The sequence below is a fragment of the Lynx canadensis genome, chromosome E3 (assembly GCF_007474595.2).
Source record: "Lynx canadensis isolate LIC74 chromosome E3, mLynCan4.pri.v2, whole genome shotgun sequence".
Lineage (NCBI taxonomy): Eukaryota > Metazoa > Chordata > Mammalia > Carnivora > Felidae > Lynx > Lynx canadensis.
This window is the reverse complement of record NC_044318.1, coordinates 4,372,758-4,392,849: the sequence shown is the minus strand read 5'-3', so window position 1 is coordinate 4,392,849 and position 20,092 is coordinate 4,372,758. Positions and strand designations below refer to the sequence as shown.

The 20,092-nt window shown below is 44.1% G+C and overlaps 2 protein-coding genes across 4 annotated transcripts in view; one reads left to right on the top strand and one right to left on the bottom strand.

Moving 5' to 3' along the window:
• UBN1 (ubinuclein 1) overlaps positions 1-18,673 on the bottom strand; it is a 38,631-nt gene extending 19,958 nt beyond the window's left edge. The window contains 8 exon segments of the mRNA XM_030300720.1: positions 477-547; positions 6,870-7,308; positions 8,022-8,125; positions 8,839-8,973; positions 9,328-9,423; positions 9,973-10,059; positions 13,991-14,278; positions 18,587-18,673. Of these exon segments, the coding sequence (XP_030156580.1) occupies positions 477-547; positions 6,870-7,308; positions 8,022-8,125; positions 8,839-8,973; positions 9,328-9,423; positions 9,973-10,059; positions 13,991-14,239 (1,181 nt within the window). The 5' untranslated portion in view covers positions 14,240-14,278; positions 18,587-18,673.
• Positions 18,674-19,416: 743 nt separating this feature from the next.
• GLYR1 (glyoxylate reductase 1 homolog) overlaps positions 19,417-20,092 on the top strand; it is a 34,177-nt gene continuing 33,501 nt past the window's right edge. For all 3 annotated transcript variants that reach the window (XM_030300723.1, XM_030300722.1, XM_030300721.1), the window contains exon 1: positions 19,417-19,520. In XM_030300723.1, the coding sequence (XP_030156583.1) occupies positions 19,483-19,520 (38 nt within the window). In that variant the 5' untranslated portion in view covers positions 19,417-19,482. The remainder of the gene's footprint in view (positions 19,521-20,092) is intronic.

Here is a 20,092-nt window from a genome sequence, read left to right as displayed (position 1 = left end):
TCCAACTGCCCATGATCATTATATACAGTGTTCTATTAATACCTGCTGCTTAAGGTTAGTAAGACCTACCATTTCCTGGAAACAGATATTTGGTGTAAACAACCCCCTTTAAAAAAAAAAAAAAAGAATACGGGCCCCTGGATAGCTCAGCCGGGTGAGCGTCTGACTCTCGATTTCGGCTCAGGTCATAACCTAACAGCTCGTGGGTTCAAGCCCCACATCGGGCTCTGCGCCGACAATGCGGAGTCTGCTTGGGATTCTCTCCCTCTCTGCCCCTTCCTGGCTTGTGCTCTCCCTCTCTCTCTCAAAATACATATAAGTAAACTTAAAAATAAATAAATAAACTAAAGGAAAATAATCACCGTTTTTTCCTCTCAGAAGCAGTCATCTTTAGGCAGTTCCATCCACACCCATTTCCCTGGCCTGCACAACCCAGGCATGGTAGCAGCAGACACATGGAAACAAAAGATACTCACTCTAGGAGGGTGCCATTAACATCCTGGGTGAAGAACTTCTGTCTGCTCTCTCCTTCAGCAGCTCTGGCAGCCTGGTTCACAGCAGACAGTAACATCTGTTAGTGCACTTTCCTCAAACAACCACACACTCACCCACAGGCACAAGGCCAGTCCTTCCCTACAGAACACCTGCCAATTCGATAAAATCCTCACTCGGCCCTAATCCCAGATTAAGTGCACCTACGATCACCCTATGCTCCCAAATTGGTATATCCAGCTTTTTTCAAATGCTGCTGAAGCATCTATGGACTGTCCATTCTTCCAGAACTCGAAACAGCAGTCACATAAAAGTCAATCATACAGAGTCAAAGCAATCATCACGCATTTGATTCAACCAGCTGGTTACGTCCTGTGACCAGCACCCTATCACCTCAACTGTGAGATGGAATTTCCATACTTCCACAGTACAAAAACAATCATAACTGCAACAAACCCGCAAGATTAGAAAACCTTTATCCCCCTCACCCCTAAATAATAACAATGTGCTACTTTAGCACTTAAGGACATTGCAATTCTTGGGAAACTCACAATCCACTTAACAGTTTATCACAAACTCTATTACCAGACCATCTTAACCACTAACACACCTTCCTACCTGTTGACACAAGGCATAGCAGGCTCCTATAGTCTTTTGCTTCCCACGAGAACACAGTACGCACCCTGCGTGTCAGCCACGCAGGCCGCCAGGGCACTAAGTGCACAAGTCAGGAAAGCAATCACAGTAAAAGTCTGAACCATAGATTCTCACATTTGGCTGCATATTGGAATTACCTGGCAGTTTTCCCCACCCTAGACCTTTGGTCCAGATCGCATCACAATCTCTGGGGATGAGGCCCAGGAATGCGCACTCTTTAAAAGTAACCCTGGTAACTCTAACGTGCAGAGGGGATTGAAAACCACTGACCTAAACCCAAGAGTTGCTGGTCCAAAGGCTTTAGGTAAAATAAAATATCTAAAATCAGGCTTGATCTAGAATAATGATGGCAAACAAAGGCAGTGAGATTCTCCTCTTACAACAAACGATCAACCCTGATCAACCCCTCTGAGACTACAGGCACTGAGAACTACCCTCCACCTTCCTGTCCCCTCATGTGCCTTCCCCTCATTGTATCCTCTGCAACCCATTCCTACCTCTGGCTGCTCCCTCTCTGTCATTAGCTCTCCTTAATAATAGATGGAGTCCAAGATTCTACCTAAAACTAACTTCTCCCAATACCTTCTACACCTTCATAGCTTCAAAGTAACACATAACCCATGTAGATCTCTCAAATCTAACACTCTAGCTCTAAACCCTTTTTTCTAAGCTCTGGATTAGAATTTCCAATTACTTCTGTCAATGGATGATCTGCTGGTATGGACACACAACTTACCCAAAACCAAACCCACCAGTTTCTGCTCCTCCTCCTGTGTTCCCCACTTCTAATAACTACACTCCATCCTCCTGAAATCCTTCCACTCCTTTCTTTAAAACCCTTAGGTAGTTCTCTCCAAGCCCAGAATCAAACCCAAACTCCTTTATGTGGCATTTATGGTCCCCATTCTCCACTATATTCCAGGGGGTCCCCACCATCCAACAATTCAACAACCCCTTGTCCCACCTCAGCCCTATGCCTGGGCTTCCTGTAAGGCCATCTCTCCACTGCGCCAGGCCAAACCTGTGGTTTCCAGTCTGATTCCTACATACCCAAGGAGCTTGTTTCTTACCTCCTCAAGTCTGGCTGTCCACCTGACCCTCTGCTGGGCCACACAAATATCACAGAGCTTACCTCATTCTGCTCTGTCCTACAGCCACCTGTTTACATGTCTACTGGTCCACTTACAGAGAACAAGCTCATGGAGAACAAGAACTGAATCTTATTTGTCAATATATTTCCCACAGCTGCCTATTACGTAAAGAGCTTAGTAAATGTCGCCTAAGTGCATAGATGAAGGAACAAACAGGTATTACTGAAAGAATGCAACCAGAGGAAAAAAGTTTGGTACCAACAAACAGAACCTGCAGAGAATACACAAAAGTCAAGCCTCTGGAAACCCCTGGAGGGAGGGAAGTGCAAAGGCCCAGGATGAAAGGGGGTGAAATGGATGGATGGAAATCAAAGAAAGAAAGGTTGCAACTTTTAATCCATTCACCTGACGATTTCTTACATTTTCATAAGTATTCAGAAGTCTTGGCACTTCTAATATATTGAGAGTATGATTTTAGTTTGAGAGTCATTCTTTTGTTTAAGCTTACAAACTGCTACTTCTAAGATCCAGAAGCACTTCGTATTCATTCAATCTAATCTCTGTAACATGTATTTCAAATGCCCCACCATTTGGCAGACCTATCAACTGCTTCGGTTTACATTCAAATTTTACTTTTAGATTATCAGGCAGTTCTTCAGTATGTCGGAGGTTTTCTGGCTATGTAACTTTTAAGATATTTTTCCAATGCCTTTTCAATTGTGTAGATAATATCTCTGAGGGTCTGGTTTTATACTGAAGGTAATTAGTCAAGGGCTGTATTTTTAAATAAATCCAACTAAAAGAACAACTGGATTTATATCTGATACTCTTCCAGAAATAAGTGAGGTTCCTCAACCCTAAGAAGAGAAACCCTTGCTTAAGGAGTTGTTTCAATCCATCAATCCTAGATTAACTAAGAAATGAAATTAAATGGAAACAGTCCAGTCATGCTCGTTTACAATAGTTCCAAAAGCCTTTTAATGAGCTGTTTTAATTATAAGAAAAGTCACTTACAGCCTCTCAGCACCTAGGTCAGAGCCTTATATACTGTACCTGTTTTTGCTGGCATGATTTTCTTTTTAAAAAAGACAAAACAGGTTAGGTTTTTTCCTACCCTTTTCTCCTTGGATCCAGGTCTGCCTTGATTTGTGAGGCAGGGGTTCTACGTCTATAACAGAGTAAGCTGTGAGCAGGTAGAGTAGAAGAGTGACGGACATGAGGTCTCTGTTTTTCTTTTCTCAGTATTGTTCCCAGTTTATGCTTTAGTCAATAGAGCTGCTCATCTGTCTGGACCAGGCTGAGTAGCTGCCAGACTACATCAAGACAGTAACCTGAGGGGGCAACACACGTGAACTTTCCAACAACCAAGACAAAAGGCACAATCAAGGCCTATTCAGTGAAGACAAGGTAAAGCCATCAGATCAAATCACTGGATTCTTTGGGGCCATAAGAGCATATAGTACAAAGAAACAGGAAATGAAAAACAGGCTAAATAGTGAACACAGTGAACATTGCTTGGGCATCCACCAGGGCGGCCTTCTTGGGGTACCTCTTTAATATAGTTAAGTTTTCAAATATATTTTTTCAAAGTTTCGAGCATCACATCTAGTTAGAAAGTAAATCTACCCTCTCTCAAAAATAAATAAACTTTAAAAAAGGGGGGCGGGGAGCATGGGTGGCTCAGTCAATTAAGCATCCGACTCTTGATTTCAGCTCAGGTCGTGATCTCACAGTTAGTGAGTCTGAGGCCCCACGGCGCAGAGCCCACTAGGGATTCTGTCTCTCTCCACCCTCCTCCACTCAGGTGTGCACTGCGCACATGCGTGCTCTCTCTCAAAAATAAACTTAAAAGTCTAATTTTTCCTTCTCAGAGTAAAGATTATTCCCTAAGGGATGGATACATACCAGATTAGGATCTGCTTATAGGACCGTGGTAGGTGACAAACAGGATCCCAGACCCTTCTCTCCCAGGATATGCATTCTGCCACAAGGAGATGGCCTCTAACTTCCCAACCCTCCAACCTAGTTTGTTGACTTGCGTAACCATTAGACGGGAGAAGCGATGTGAACACAGAATTTCTACGGCTAGATCTCACGGGCCTTGCAGCTTCCACTTTCATTCTCTTGAAATGTCACCCTGAAACTGCCATGCTCTGAAGAAACCCAGGATGAAAGACTATAAGGAGGGACAGGCCGGATGTCCTGGCCACCTCGGCCACCCCAGCCGTCCCAGCACCCGGCCAACTTGTCAGCTGAATGGAGCCACAAGAGTGAGCCAGGTAGGACCAGAAGAGGAACCACCCAGGCACCCAGAGTCAGGAGAAATGAAATGCTCTTTGAAGCCCTAAATTTTGGGGCAGTTTTTTTAGGTAACAGTAGAAACTGATACATGTTTCATCTAAGGCCAAAATTTTAAAACTAAATAATCTTATAAAAATAAAAAAGAGGAAAAAAGATAACAAGGGGAGTGAAAAATAAAGCGAGAACACGTAACACTACTAATGTTACAGTTATGTAGATCAAGTTCAATGTAAATTTAAAAACGCAATGTCCAGTTCAAGATTGAGGACAGGGCTCCTTATTAAGGATCCAAATATCCATGGATGGCTTTTGAAATTATATGCAACTTTTGTGTACATAGGCATTTTCTCCCTGGGAGGAATAGCTTTCCCAGCAGAGTCTCAGTGAGGTCTGGGTTTAGAGCACTCAGCACACATGTAGGAGGCTCCAAGTGCCCGAGTACAGGACCCTGGTGAGAATGGACCACCTGGGGGTCCTCTGGAATGGCACTAAGTAACTTTCTAAAAATAAGCCTTCTTTTTCATGCAACCATCAAAAGTAATGAGGGCTTTATAATAATATTTATTAAGTGAAGAAAGCAGGAAACAATTATTCACAACTATAATTACAACTGCATAAAAACATATACACAGAGGCTAGAAAGGAATATGCAAATTGAGAATAATTTTCAGATTGGCAGAATGATGGGTAATCCCCATTTTCTATCCCATTTCCCAAAGGTTCTTAACGCTCTTATAGTAGAAGAGCTAGGTGATGACTTAAGTATCAATCTCACATATGAATGCTCATTTTCAGTATGTCAATTTGTCCTGGTCACCACCTCCCCACCAAAACCCAACCAAGCCTACCGTATCTATAGGGTCCAGAACCCTGTCTCCACTGTCCCAAGAGAGAACTTGGCAGTCACTGAGGAAGGACAGCTTGCTCAGGGTCCATCCAATGGACTCCAGAAAGTGAGGCTTTCTTGAATCACAACCCAATGCTGCTTCATATTAAGCCATTTTGTTTCCATGGAGTTTGTCCATCTTTTTCCAAGAAAGCAATATAATCAGTCTAAGTTATCAGACTAGAACACTACCTATGGTGGGTGGAGGGGCACATCCAAGAATGTTTTTGACTTTTCTCTAAAAACACGACTGGCTACTGCCGCTTATACCTCACTCAACTTACTTAACAAGACTTTCAGAAGCTACCAAAGAATTAGATTACAAACCGGAGGACTGAGAATGACCAAGAGTAATTTTTTTAAACATAAATTCTGAGAGCAAACACAGAACAGTATGCTCAAACATGCCAAGTTCAGATTCGACTACTTCCACCTACACGTCCTATTCAGATATTCTCTGAAACGCTGACATGACACAATTCATTTAAATCATCACATTCAGAGAGAACACTGCACACAGGTGAATGAGGAAGAACTAGGGATCTGAGTAAGACATTTGATTTACTTCACCTGTTGTGCTAAAAAACTTTTTCAAAACAAGAAATCATTGTACCAGTGGTTAACATTTTACCCTGCCATAAAACACAAGGGATATTACACAGAAGAGTAATTCTGAAATGCTATGAGAACCACTAGTTTAATACTTAAACTAGAGTCTGATGCCACCAGTTGCATTATAAGTCAGGATGCCCAAAGTAAAATGTTCCTTAACTACAAGTCATCATAACTAATGATCTATGTTTGGTTCATAGTCAGTAATACACAACTGAACTGACAATTCTTAACACTCTAGAAATCAATTCCCAATTGCCAAGGGCTGCTATAGCCCAAAGACCGTTGCTGTTCTTAATGGTTCATAGACAGTATGAAGGTTCAGCTCCTTCTCGTTCATTAGGTAGTCCTGTGATGGCTACCTAACAATAATGATGGGCAAGTCCAGGGAGCAACCGAAACCCAGTGGCAATTAAGCACATACCCTAGGTTTAACATACACTTGCAAACTTTTGTGACTTTTCAAAACCTAATTACTAAAATGACAGATCTGTGCCTCAGCTGCCTGCTGCCAACATTAGCGTCTACTGCACCAAAGGAAAGACATTTGTGAGGAAGGAACGGACAGGCAGGAAATGTAAAGAAATTCCCCTAGGAGAAAGATTTTTTTTTTTTGTGAGTGAAAGAACCATGAAAGCCCTAAAAATGATGCCTGATGGTCAGAGCTTACACAGTTTCCTCACTCGGGAGAAGAGAGCTTGGAAAAGCTTACACCGAAACTGCCAACTCACTAAGGGTTGCTCTGGGCAGCGAGCTTCATGTGGTGCAGAACCAGTGTCAATCTGCCCAAACTGCTTCCAGGAAAGCCCGGCCATTCTGTGTCACCATACCTGAGCCAGCTCCTTAACGCGCTTCTCCAGGGGCGCGGGCAGGCCTTCGGGGAGGGAAGAGGGCTGCCTGAATTCCTGGTCCAGTCCCACCCCAAGGGAATCGCTCTCATCATCCATATCACGGAAAGGGCTTCCTTCTGGAGACTCACTGAGCAGCTGCTCCAAGTCCAAATCAGTCAGCGAGTCCATGGCAGTGGCCGCCTGGAGCAAGTCGTTGTCAGAAGTGGAGCCGAAGAGCGAGAGCAAGGGGTCAGAGGTGCCCTCCAATTCCCGCAGGCCCTGAGCTTCCGCCGACGAGACCGCTACGGGCTTATGGTCTTCGTCCCTCTTTCTCTGAGCTTCTTTCTCCTTCTGAAATTTCTTTAACATCTCTTTAACGCTCAAAGCCCCAGAATATTTCTTTTTCTTCTTCTCCTTACTGGCATTGAGGGCTGTGAAGCTGCAAGCAAGGAAGAAGTTGGTTACGAAAGCTGCAGCACACCTCAACAGGGAAATTCACGAGAGACTGCCCCTGCTCCCAGCGCAACTGTCTCCAGGAACCTCAGTCACAGGGCCACCCTGTTAGTCCTCCTCCCTCCTCTTGGCATATGGAGCTCCTTCTTGCTGGGACCAAAGCTTGAGATTTAATACAGGTTAGCAGAACAATGTCACAGAATGCTAAATATCCGATGTGTTTTTAAAAACCACTGCCAGGCTGAAATAAAAGGTTGCAAAAAAGTGGTGGGGGGCAAGAAAAATATTTAAAGGGAAAAAGCAGGAGCAGCAGAGAACAGCAGCAACTTGAAGGGCAGCTGGGGTGAGACCGAGTGAGGTGAAGAAAGCAGGACCAAAGAAGACAAGGGAAGTGGCAGAGACAGAAGGAGAACTGGGGCAGAGGAGGGGTGCCCAAGAGAACAAGAAACATCAGCAGTCACACAGTGACAGAAATAGCTGCCAACACCGACAAAGGGACAGAGCGAACTCCGATGTCTGACACACAGAGATGTGAGAGCACTGACTGCCCACGGTGGCACTGTGGGAGGCATGACGGGGAACGGAAGGCCAAGCCCTGCTGCCTCTTCTGAAGCTGTGAGGAGGAGGGCACGTCAGCTCCCAGGTGTCCTGCCCTAACAGTTCAGATTTCGTCCTAGCAAAGAAGCTGCTGCCTCTCACCCGGCTTTGGAAAACTTGGACTTTTTCGATTTCTTCTCCTTGTCATAAGTGTCATCTTTTTTCTTCTTCTTTATCTTCTCACCACCTTCCTTCAACTTCCGCTTCTGAGAATTAAAGACAAGGCACAGTTACACGGCTCCCTAACTCAGGGAGCAAGTGCACTACACAGCACTGGCCTTGCTCCGCCCGGGGTACATCCTGAGAGCTGCCTCACCTCCTTCAAGAGCAACAGCTTTCAGACCAGTCCCTGGACCACAGACCTGCAGCAGGTCAACACAGCATTCCCACTGACAGTGTCTCCTGGAAGCACCCAGGGCTGAGGCAAGAGGCCATTCTGTAGCCTGAAACTTTTCTACTTCAAGTAAGCTGTATGCAGGCCCTACATCTTGTTGTAAACACACAAGCAGTGGTAAGTAGATTTCAAAATAAACTTATCTTAAGGCTCACTTGTTTTGTCGGGGTGACAGCCCTGGGAACTGAAGTCCTCTACATGTCCACAGAAGAGACACAGCAAGGCTGGTACAAATTCCCCTCACTCCACACTCTTCACTGCCCTAGTCCCTGTCCTAAAACCACCTTGAGAAATGAATCGCTGCCGAGCCCGCTGGGACACAGGCACAGACAGCTCCAGGTTCACAGCACCTTGCCCAACTACAGGTATGAGAAGTGACCTGTCGGCCTTGGCACGGCTCAAGCCTTTCCACCAATCTCCTGAGCCAACCTAAACCAGCACATGTTGTGGTAAGTCACCTACTGATCTTATAAAGTCATGTAGAAAAAAGCAATTCCGAAATCCAAAATCATGTATTGTTCTAACCTTTGGAGATTTTTTCTTCTTTTCTTTAATGAAGTCGTCTTCAGATTCTGATGCCTGTCTAAATTGCAGGGTTCCCGAGTTAATGTAAAATCCTCCATACTTTGTAGTCAAAGAAGCAGGAACAAGCTCATCATACTGAAGGGGGAGAAAACAAATGGTCAGCTACACGTTCTGGTACTCAAGTCCAAAGGTGCAGAGTGGGTCTTGACAGAGCAGGTACGACTGTGGTGTTCTGTCACGTTTCAGACAGTATGCTAAGACCTGCTTCTGGTCAACCACAAATGTCCAAGCTACAGGGTATTTGGATCGATCTGGCCATTTTCAGTGAGGGAATCAAGGCCAGATCGAGGATGTCACTTTCCCTCTCTCACCAGGCCAGCTCTTTCTTCTTCACACTGACGGCATGCCCACAATGACCCCATTCCCACCTCCAGGCGGTCTTCAGTAGGAGCTAAGGTGGTTCCAATGACATTTTCAGTAAGGACTTACCGCCTCAGAATTATCGATGAAGGAGTCCGATTCATCATAACCGTACCCCATGTCAATCAGGTCCTGTATCCGATCTTTTCTACGTTTCTTTCCACCCTAAAATTTAAAATAGGTCATGTGCTTTTTCCATGTGTAACTGTGGTAAGAACATATAACATGAGGCCTACCCTCTTAATGTTTAATTCTAAGGTCACATGCTTTTTTTAATACATAGAATTAATTGCTGCCTTGAACTCCATCAACTAGTGACTCAAGGTTGTAAAGCGTGGAACAGTGACACACACACCTACACCCACCCCACACCCCGTTCCCTGAAGACCTTTGAAAATAGATTTCTATCTGCACAAAATGGCCTAAGACAGAAGAAGGAACTAAGTGGCTTTGTATGCTTTGTATCATAATATTTATTCTAAGCATAAATTCTAGGAGTAAAAGGCCCTTCTTGCTAATTCATCCATTTAGCTTCATACACTACTGCCTGCCACATGCATTTTCTGTACCTTCATGCATTTATCTAATAATCGCATTTTGTTCTCTCCAACCTCTGCACTTGTTTAGGTGATAATCCACTAAAGGAACATAAAAATGTCTGGAAACCTCTCCCACTCAGTGAGGTTGTTTTGTTGCCCAAGAGAGAAATCTTACATATTTTTCTTCAAATTTCCGGGCAAGGGCCTCCACTTTATGCCTTTCCTTTTCTTCATCATTGAAAGGATCTGAGAGATCTTTCTTCTGTAAAGAGATCATTTCACAAAAATAAGAGTCACAAAAAAATTCCCACAACCCTATCTGTAATACCTGACTGTAGTACTGACTACTCAATACCTATAAACTGAATAAAAACAACTATTTTTCAGAAAAGGGAAAAACATGCTACTGTCCCATCACTGTTTAATTAGTTGTTAAAGTCAAGTTTCCATTCATGTGATTCAATGAAACTTAACTGAATGACTACAGTGGCCCACCATAGCACTAGGTCCCAGAGGGCTCCAAAAATGGCAAAGGGCCTATATTCAGGGATATTCAACCTACACAGAACTGTGTTTCAATATAGCTAGTTTCCTCGGTACTCCTAAAAATTATTTTATGCATTTAAAAACATTATTCTAAGAAGGTCCATAGGCTTCATTGGACTTCCAAAGCAATTAATGGCTCAAAAAGGTTAAGAACCCATTGAAAATAGTGCAAGCTCTTGGGAGCTATTCTGCCTTACTGGTTGGAAGAGTGGTATGAACTTGCACTTCCCTCAGTGGTACCAGAAGTCAAACCCAGGTTCATAGCATTCCCGTTCCTTAGAAGCTTATCTTGATGGATCAGTAATCTCATCTTTCCTCCCAATATCAATATACATTCCAAATATTTTCACATGAATTTCCAAAGTTTAATTCTACTCTGTAAACTGTTGCATTTTTCTCATTAAGTACGTTTTCCAGAGTTGGGACCTTAGGTTTCTTTGGCAAGGAACCTTCATTTTAATAAAAGTCTCTCGTATCAAATACATTTAAGCCTTCAGAGTAGACCAAAATCACTAAAGACTGGATGCCTGTCTGAAGACAAAACTCAATTGCCTCAGTCTCCCATTTCTGCCTCCTGAAATCCAACCCACCCATAAAAGATCAGTTAAATGATAGAGGGTATATGTGCATAATGAGATAAGAGGGAACATACATATGATGCAGGCATCACAAATGAGTGGTCTTTAAAACATGCACTCATTTGTATCTTCTAAATTTTCTATAATGATCACATATAACTTAAGTGGTTAAAATAATCTTAAGAAATTCTACCAATATAGAGCAGTCCTGGATTCAATGTGTACTCTTTCACGTCTTGCAAACAGTAGTTGTCCAAAAGCACTACTTCCTGAACATATGAAAGTCCAGCTCTGTCCAAACACATCATCTGGGATGTAAGCTCTCCTCTGTCCAAGCCTTCCAGTGCTTTATTTGTACCAGACTTAAACAATTACCACATTGTAACACCTGTTACCTGTGTTGGCATAATTCTAAAATACCTACGAGACTGAAAGTTCCCTTGAGGCTGGGATAGTGGCTTCTCCACCTTTATATACTCCTCAGTATCTAACACAATAGTTTTACGTTACAAGAAACATATGCCAAATGAATTAATACATGAATCTGTCAGGTTACGTAATATTTTGAACACCACAGAGTAGACACAATGATTCAGGAGTTCTGTATCTGAAGGCCAGGAGAGTGAATCCCCTGAAAATGAATCCAAAGTTCTCTGTGTATGCTCCATAAGTTTTTCTCTAATAGAGAAGGGCACTTGGACCCCCAAGAAAGGTGAAATCACAGTACTGGTATTCTAATTTTAGTTGACCTACTAATTTGGTTTGAGCCCATAAATAAAGATTTTAATCAATCTCTGCTACTGTCTCTTCCTCTCAAGGAAGATCATCCAATTCCTACTTTGGAAAAGGAAGCTTGCGTAGATTTGAAATTACTTTTCCTCATCTTGCCCACTAGTCCAAATATGAAAGGTTGACCTTTGGCACAAACTTACTGGCTTCATTCAGCTAATGGAAGCTGATCTTAATCAAGGAAACACATTTTTATCTGAGCAAAGAAAGTAGACAATGCTCCTAACCAAAGGCATCCAACCCAAACAACACAACAGTGAATCAGACTGAAGGAGCACTGGCCACTAAGTTCTGCTGCTAGAAATTTTGCCTACATGATCTCATTCTAACCTCAAACACCCTGTGAGCCAGGTACTAGGCTAATCCTTATTTCACTAAGAGCCACTCTAGAGATCAAAATACTCCAAGTGCGGGACCCCACTAACCCTTGCCTCAGAGCCTAGCACAGTGCACCAGGGTAGGTGCTTGTGATCTTCACCTACTTCCTACTCACACTGTAGGAATCCATCTACATAAAATACAAAACGTGCACACCCAAGGGCACCTGCACGGCTGAGTCAGTTAAGCAACTGACTCTTGGTTTCAGCTGTCATGATCTCACAGTTTGTGAGTGTGAGCCCTGCATCAGGCTCTGTGCTGACAGTACGGAGCCTCTTGGGATTCTGTCTCCCCCCTCTCTGCCTCTTCCCTGCTCACACTCCCTCTCCCTCAAAAATAAATAAACTTGGGGTGCCTGGATGGCTCAGTCGGTTGGGCGTCTGACTTCAGCTCAGGTCATGGTCTCACCATTTCCACGTTCAATCCCCGCATCAAACTCCAAGCCTGGAGCCTATTTCGGATTCTCATTCTCTCTCCCTCTCTCTCTCTCTCTCTCCCCCTCCCCCACTCACGTTCTGTCTCTCTCTCAAAAATAAACATTAAAATAAGTTAAAGTTTGGGGCGCCTGGGTGGCGCAGTCGGTTAAGCGTCCGACTTCAGCCAGGTCACGATCTCGCGGTCTGTGAGTTCGAGCCCCGCGTCGGGCTCTGGGCTGATGGCTCAGGGCCTGGAGCCTGTTTCCGATGCTGTGTCTCCCTCTCTCTCTGCCCCTCCCCCGTTCATGCTCTGTCTCTCTCTGTCCCAAAAATAAATAAACGTTGAAAAAAAAAAAAATAAGTTAAAGTTAATTTTTTTTTTAAATGCAAAACTGATCTAAGCTGTCAGAAATCATGGCAGTGGGCCATGTATTTTAGCTAGGACTTTGGAAGGGCAGGAGGATGGTTTCTGGTATCCTGGAAAATGGTACATTTTATAATCCAGGTACTGGTTACTTAGGTGTGTTGAGTTTGTGAAAATGCACCAAGCTGTGAATTTATCATATATGCATTTTTCTTATATACATAATTCAGTAAAAACTTTTTAAAAAATTTTACAATGTTAATGAATTATCAAAACTTTAGTAATAGCTAAAGCTGGTGATGGGTACATGGGCCTTATTACATTATTATCCTATTCTGTATTTATTTGAGAAGTTTCATACTAAAAAGTAAAACAAATCTGCCAGGAAAATAAACAGGTCTTTTAAAAAACATTTAAGAGGGGCACCTGGGTGGCTCAGTCGGTTAAGTTTCCAACGCTTTTATTTCGGCTCAGGTCATGATCTCACGGTTTGCAAGTTCGAGCCTCACATTAGGTTTTGTGGTGAGTGCGGAGCCTGCCTGGGATCCTCTGTCTCCCTCTTTCTCTGTACCTCTACTTCTCACTCTCTAGCTCTCTCAAAATAAATAAATAAACATTTATGAATAAATATAAATAAATAAATAAATAACATTTAAGAAACCGCACTGATTCTCACAAGACCTGAAGGCTACAACCCAATTCTGGCACATAAAACAAAATGACAATAAAAAAAAAAACTCCCACAAAAATAGGTTCCCATTCATCCAGGTAAATAAACTATCTAGAATATCACTGTTCAGAAGAGATGAGCTATCAGTGTCTTTTCTGGTCTGTCCTTATGCTAACTAGGCAGAGTGAGATTTCATTGAAAAGAAAAATGTCCAGCACAAAATTCCAGTCAATGAACAGTCGGTGAATGAACAGTCATGGTTCTACAAAGAATTCTATCCTTTCTTACCCAGAGGCAAAACGAGCACACCTGTGACTGCTTGGGGCTGAATGCCGTCATCTAGGGCCAGCAAAAGCCTTTCAAGTCTTGCTTCCACCCTCCAGAAGACCCATTTGTACAGGATGTCCCATGGATTCTATCTGCAGATGGAGTCTGAGGCTGCTGGGGTGTACCTTGTCTGTGGGTTGAAGGCCTTTCACCTTCCCTCGTATGTTCTTCACCAGCTCTGGGTAGAAGAACTCTGGGCAGCGCTTGTGATCTGGCTCAAAGAGGGTGAGTGTAATCCGAACAGCTGCTGCAGCCGGCTCAGAGTCCTGATGCTGTTCTGTTCCCCCAACCTCCTCTTTCCGGGATTTCTTCAAAAATGCAGGATTCAGAGAACCTGGGAGAGAGGTGAACTGGACCCTGTGGGGCTCCGACATGGCTACCAACAAGTCTTAGCGGGTGTCACTGCATGGCTTCTGTTAACATTAAAAGAAGGGCCAGGTCAAACCAAGATGATAAAAATGATTTTTCCTGTTCAACTATACAGATTTAAGCTTAAAAGAATTTCATTGTCAAGAAGAATCCATTGTTAAATTGACCTTAATTACCACTTAGTGCTTTTTTCTGCTTCAATTACTATTCATCTTAAATTTAACATTTTTATATGTATATGTAAATCACCCCAAATCCTATCATTCAGAGATAATCAGTGTTCAGCATAGTTCCTTCCACTCTTTTTTTCTGTACCTAGTCAAAGGTTCCTTGCTGTTAGAGAATCCATGCTGAGAGAGCCTTAAAGAATCCTTAAAACTGCAAAGACCACCATAGAATATTTTTCATTTAATTTATCCAATACTTATTTTTTTTTTTCTGGCTGAGAATAATCTCTTTCTTAAGATCTCTATACTTTCATCACCAGCAGTACACTTTCATTAAAAGCCAATCTTCACAATGACAAAGTTTTCAACAGCTCACAGAAGGTACTGCCTCCTCTGGGATAAGCAAAAAACAAGTGTCTCAGGAGAAATCTGGCTCAGCTCATTTCCTAATACACCAGCCTCTTCCACCCAAAACTGGGCCTTGGCAAAGTGAAAAATTATCACATGCCAAAGACTTTCAAAGCTGCTTGGGAACGGTCAAAACAGATTGTAAAGCCCAGAATTGTAAGGGTTTACAGAATATAATCATATACTATATAAATATATATAAGTATGCATACGTGCATGTATGTACGTAAACACATGTATATGTAGAGATTTCTGTGTGTACTTTGTTGTATAACCTTATGTCTTCCTTTTTCACACTCATACTTTAGTATGAACTTTTTTTTTTCTGTGAACTTTCTACCATGATAATAAGTAAGGATATTCATTGCAGACTAGGAAAAATGATAAAAACCACCTCAATAACCAGCATTAAGGGAATGGCTGTCAAAACTGTGATTTTTAAAAACTGATTTGTAAGCGTTTCGGTATCTCATAGATATATAATGCCTGTCATACTTTTTCCTGATGTTATTTACTGTTTTTTATTCGAGTGAGGTATGATAAAAAAAAAACTTATTTTACATGTTGAATTCTAACTTGCCTTCTTCCCAGCATCTATCACTAACCTTTCTTTCCAATGCTTATTTGGCATGTAGTGTGTAGAAATGTATTTGACATCCTAAGATCTATTACTGAAATCCAACCTGTTAGATTAGTACAGTCAAACCGGACATTGTTTAACCAGTACTACGCTGTTGTGAAAAATTTTATGGTGTATTTTAATATCTTCAATCCAAAGTTCATCTTTATTATTATTCTTTTAAAAGTAATACTTAGACAGATACCATATGTTTTCACTCTTATGTGGATCCTGAGAAACTTAACAAAAGACCATGGGGGAGGGGAAGAAAAAAAAAAAAAAAAGACGTAAGAGAGGAAGGAAGCCAAAACATAAGAGACTGTTAGAAACTGAGAACAAACTGAGGGTTGATGGGGGGTGGGAGGGAGAGGAGGGTGGGTGATGGGTATTGAGGAGGGCACCTGTTGGGATGAGCGCTGGGTGTTGTATGGAAACCAATTTGACAATAATTTCATATTAAAAAAAATAATAATACTTAGCTATTCCAGCCTGTTTATTATTTCAGATCAATTTTAGAATCATTTTGACAAGTTCCCAAGAAAAGCTCACTATATTTTAACAGTAACGAGTAAGTAGTGACTAATTCAGGAAAATTTACACATATCATACACATCCACACATAGGAATGTATACTAGTCCATAGGCAGCATTTGTTCTTTCTACTATGACCAAAAATTGTGATCTCTAAGACCAGGGAGTAAAATATCCAAAAATGAAGAGTTAAGGGGCACCTGGGTAGCTCAGCTGGTTAAGTGTCCAACTGGATCTCGGCTCAGGTTATCATCTCACAGTTCATGAGTTCCAGCCCTACATCAGGTTCTGTGCTGATGGTGCAGAGTCTGCTTGCGATGATGTCTCTCCCTCTTTCTGCCCCTCCCCCACTTGTGCTCATGTTTTCTCTCTCAACATAAACTTAAAAAAAAAAAGTTAAAATAATTCTAAGTAGACAGCCAAGTGATTAGCAGCAAAACAGGTTTGCAGTGCAAAAAACCATTGTGCACTAAAATACTGAAAAGAAATCCCCTAAAAGAAACTTTCAAGGCTCCCAGGACATTCATCATAGACTGGGTTGTAAAAATAAATCACAGCTGAAAGCTGAGGCTTAAAGATCCCCCACTGACACAAGCAGTTGGAGTCTCACTATAGGGAGGCAATCTGTCAAGTAGCACATGGGATATAGGAAGTTAACTCTGGAAAGGGCAATCAGGTCCCTGTCCAGGCAATAATTTAAAAAAATTTTTTTAATGTTAGAGAGAGAGGGAAAGAGGGAGAGAGAGAGACAGACACACCATGAATGGGATAAGGGCAGAGAGAGAGGGAGACACAGAATCCAAAGCAGGCTCGATGCTGTCAGCACAGAGCCCGATGTGGGGCTCGAACTTATGCACAGTGAGATCATGACCTGAGCTGAAGTCTGACACTTAACCGACTGAGCCACCCAGGTGCCCCCAGGCAGTAATTTTTAAATGTAACTTTATCATGATCCACATTTTACATACTGTAACTTCATTCACTTAGATGGTAAAACTGCTTCTCTCACTTGTGTGACTTTGCAGGCCTAAGAAGTTACAGAAATAAGACTAAAGTAAATCAAACCTATAGCATATTAACACTTTGAAGTTAGAGTTTGGATTATATCTTATAATCATGACAACTGCTTGCTAGTTGTTACTAAATTATGTGAAATATTTAAGAGAATCAGACATAATAAGGACTGAAGTGTTAGACTTACAATTTTAATTTGAAATGCTTAAACAAAAGTTTAAAAGTGTTCATTTAAAACTGATTTATACAGCTATCAGACATACAAGAGTTGGGTCTTTGGGAAGATTTTACTATTAAGTTTATAAGTTCACCATTTTAGAAGTTTGACGTACTTGAGAGAACATATGGACTTTAAGTGTAGTTTAAAACACTGTAAAAAGTTCACTGTTTAGGGGAATATAATCTGTTAAACTGGTACCTTAACTGAAACTCTGTCAAGGATCAAATAGTCTTTACATCTCTATTTTAAACTTGTAAATAGAATAATTCAGGGGAGTAAAATTTAAAAGGCTTAAGAAAAACTAAGTATTTAAATAGTCAACTTTAACAAGTTGAACATCAATCTAAATAAAAGCACAATATTGTACACACGCAAACATCCTTCTTAAAAAACTTCAACTGGCAATTATCCAAGAAATGCTAACTGTTGCATCTCGGTTCTCAGAAAATATATATATTTTTAATATGCATCCTTATAACTATTGTACTTTCAAACTGATTATCAGTGAAGAAAAACTTAATTTTTTCTGCTAGTTTTTTAGTCTCTTTACTAAACTCATTTACTTTAATGGCTTTCCCTTTTTTTTTTTTCTTCACAAAAGGCTGTCCTATCATCCCCAGAAATAAGAATTTTGTCTACTTTCTGAAGTGTTTACTTTTGTTTCATGTCTTATTGCATTGGCTAAAACTTCCAGAATAATATTAAACATATATTCTTCACCATGTTCTGACCCTCACGGGAATACTTCTAGGTCCAATGTGATGTTGACTTAAAATTCGGATATTTTATCAAATCATTAAGATCTCCTTCAATTCCTCAAAATTAAGAGAGTTTTTAAATTAAGAACATATGTTGAATTTTATGAAATCATTTCCTGGAATCTTAAATGTGCTTCCAATTATCGGTTTGTCCTTAGGACAAAACAGTAAATGACAGCTCCTGAAACTAATTGTCGGCACTTTAGGGAAACCGAAGTCTAAAAAAATACCAGGTTGTGGACAAGCCAACTCAATAAAAAACAAAAAAACAAAACACTCTTGAAACCAAAGTCTGTAGGACAAAAACGCCTACAGGAGGTGCGTGTGGATCCGCCACCTTTTCAAGCAGAGGGCGACTCAAGAAAAACTCTTAAATAGACACTTAAGACTTACTCGGAGTCTGCAACTGCGATTGGGACCTTTCTAAACATTTTTACTTTTTCTCCGGGATGTGTGTGTGGGCCCTGTGCTGAACTGATGTGAACAAGTTCCCCATTCAATGACTTGGTTTTCACATACTGAAACTACGCGAGCATTTGCCTTCCTGTTGTCACAACAGCCACTCCCAACTTCTCTAAAAGTGTCAAACTACAACAAGGCTTACACGAGAGCCCGGTCCCGACAAAGACACGCACCTTTGTCCCCGGCGCGACGCAGGCTACGGCCCCACGGGCCGCACTCGTCCCCCCGCGGCCGTCCTCATGCCGGCCCGGGCGCCCGGGCTGCGGCGCTGCTAGCGGCCGGCCCCCGAGCCATGCCTCCCGGCGGGCGGCCGGCCCGCTCCGCGGCCCATGGTTGGGTCCTCGCGCGCCCGGGGGAGCCTCGCCGGCCGTGCCGCCGCGCCGGCCCCGGAGGAAGCGGAGAGACGCCGGCTCCACGTCGGTCGGGCAACTCGGGACCTCGGCGGGCTGCTCGGGCGCCCCGGGAGAACTTGAGAGGCGGACGCGGGCTCCGGTCCGCTCCTCCGACGCCGGCCGTTAGAAAGCGCGCACGGAAGGACCCGTCCGCCCTCCCGGGCGAGGCCACGCAGAGCCCGCCGGGTGCGGGCCCCGGGCTCGGGCGGAGGCTGGCTTCCAGGCCGCGCCGAGGTCCGTCAGGGCAGCTCCCGGAGTGGAGACACGGCCGGCCCCCGCGCCGGACTAACGGCCGTAACGGAAACGCGGACGGGAGGGGGCTGGAGGCCGGAGCCCAGGGGCAGGGCGGGCCGCAGGGCCGGCTCCCTCGCGCACTCGGCCGGCAGCACCTTCACCGCCGCCTCCGCCGCTTCAGACCGCGGGCGCTTCGTTGTCACGAGCCGGAGGGAGGGGGAAGGAGCCGGGAGTCTCCGGGCTCCGGCGCGCCGAGACCGCGGCGCCCGGGTCACGTGCCGTTCGGCCGGCCAATGAACCCCTACGGGCGCGGTGACGTCAGAGCAGCGGCGTGGCCGGTGACAGCCGGTCCCCGTCACGTGGCCGGGCGCACTCCAATGGGCGGCGCCGGGGCGACCTGATGTTCCCGGCGGCCCGTGCGTCGGCGGTGGTTGGGTGGTAAGATGGCGGCTGTGAGTCTGCGGCTCGGCGATTTGGTGTGGTGAGTCCGGGCGGCCAGGGTAAAGCGAGGTGCGCCGGGGAGCTCCCTCACTGGGCGCGGGGTTCGCGGCCAGTCCCGGAGCTGCCTTTTTATGCACTCCAGGCTGCGGAGAGAGGGCGAGACGAGGTGCCGGCGCTGGGAGCGACGCCGGGCGGAAGGGGCAGCCCGGCCCCGGGGGACTGAGGCCGAGAGTGGCCACGGCGGGCCGGGCTCTGAGCTCCAAGGCCGCCCGGGGGAGGGCTTCGCTCCGCACCTGCACGCCGGCGGACACCGTGAAGGGAGTCTCCGGCGCCGCACAGCTCCCGCGGACACCGGGTTCTTGGGGTCTTGCGGAGGCTTCCCGGAAAGCGGGAGAACCGGGGAGCCACCGGGGCCATCTCGCCTGGGCAAGCCCGTCAAAACTCCCGTTGCGATGGAATCGACCTGTGCGGGCGGCTTGGCCACGGGTGTCGAAACCGGACTGCTGGCGCTGCCCCGTGAAGAAATGAAGGGAGACTTCTCCTTTACGACCGAAGGCTTGGCAGTGACCAGTGCCTTCTTGGGTGCCTCTCGTGGTGTGCTTCTGTGTCTCA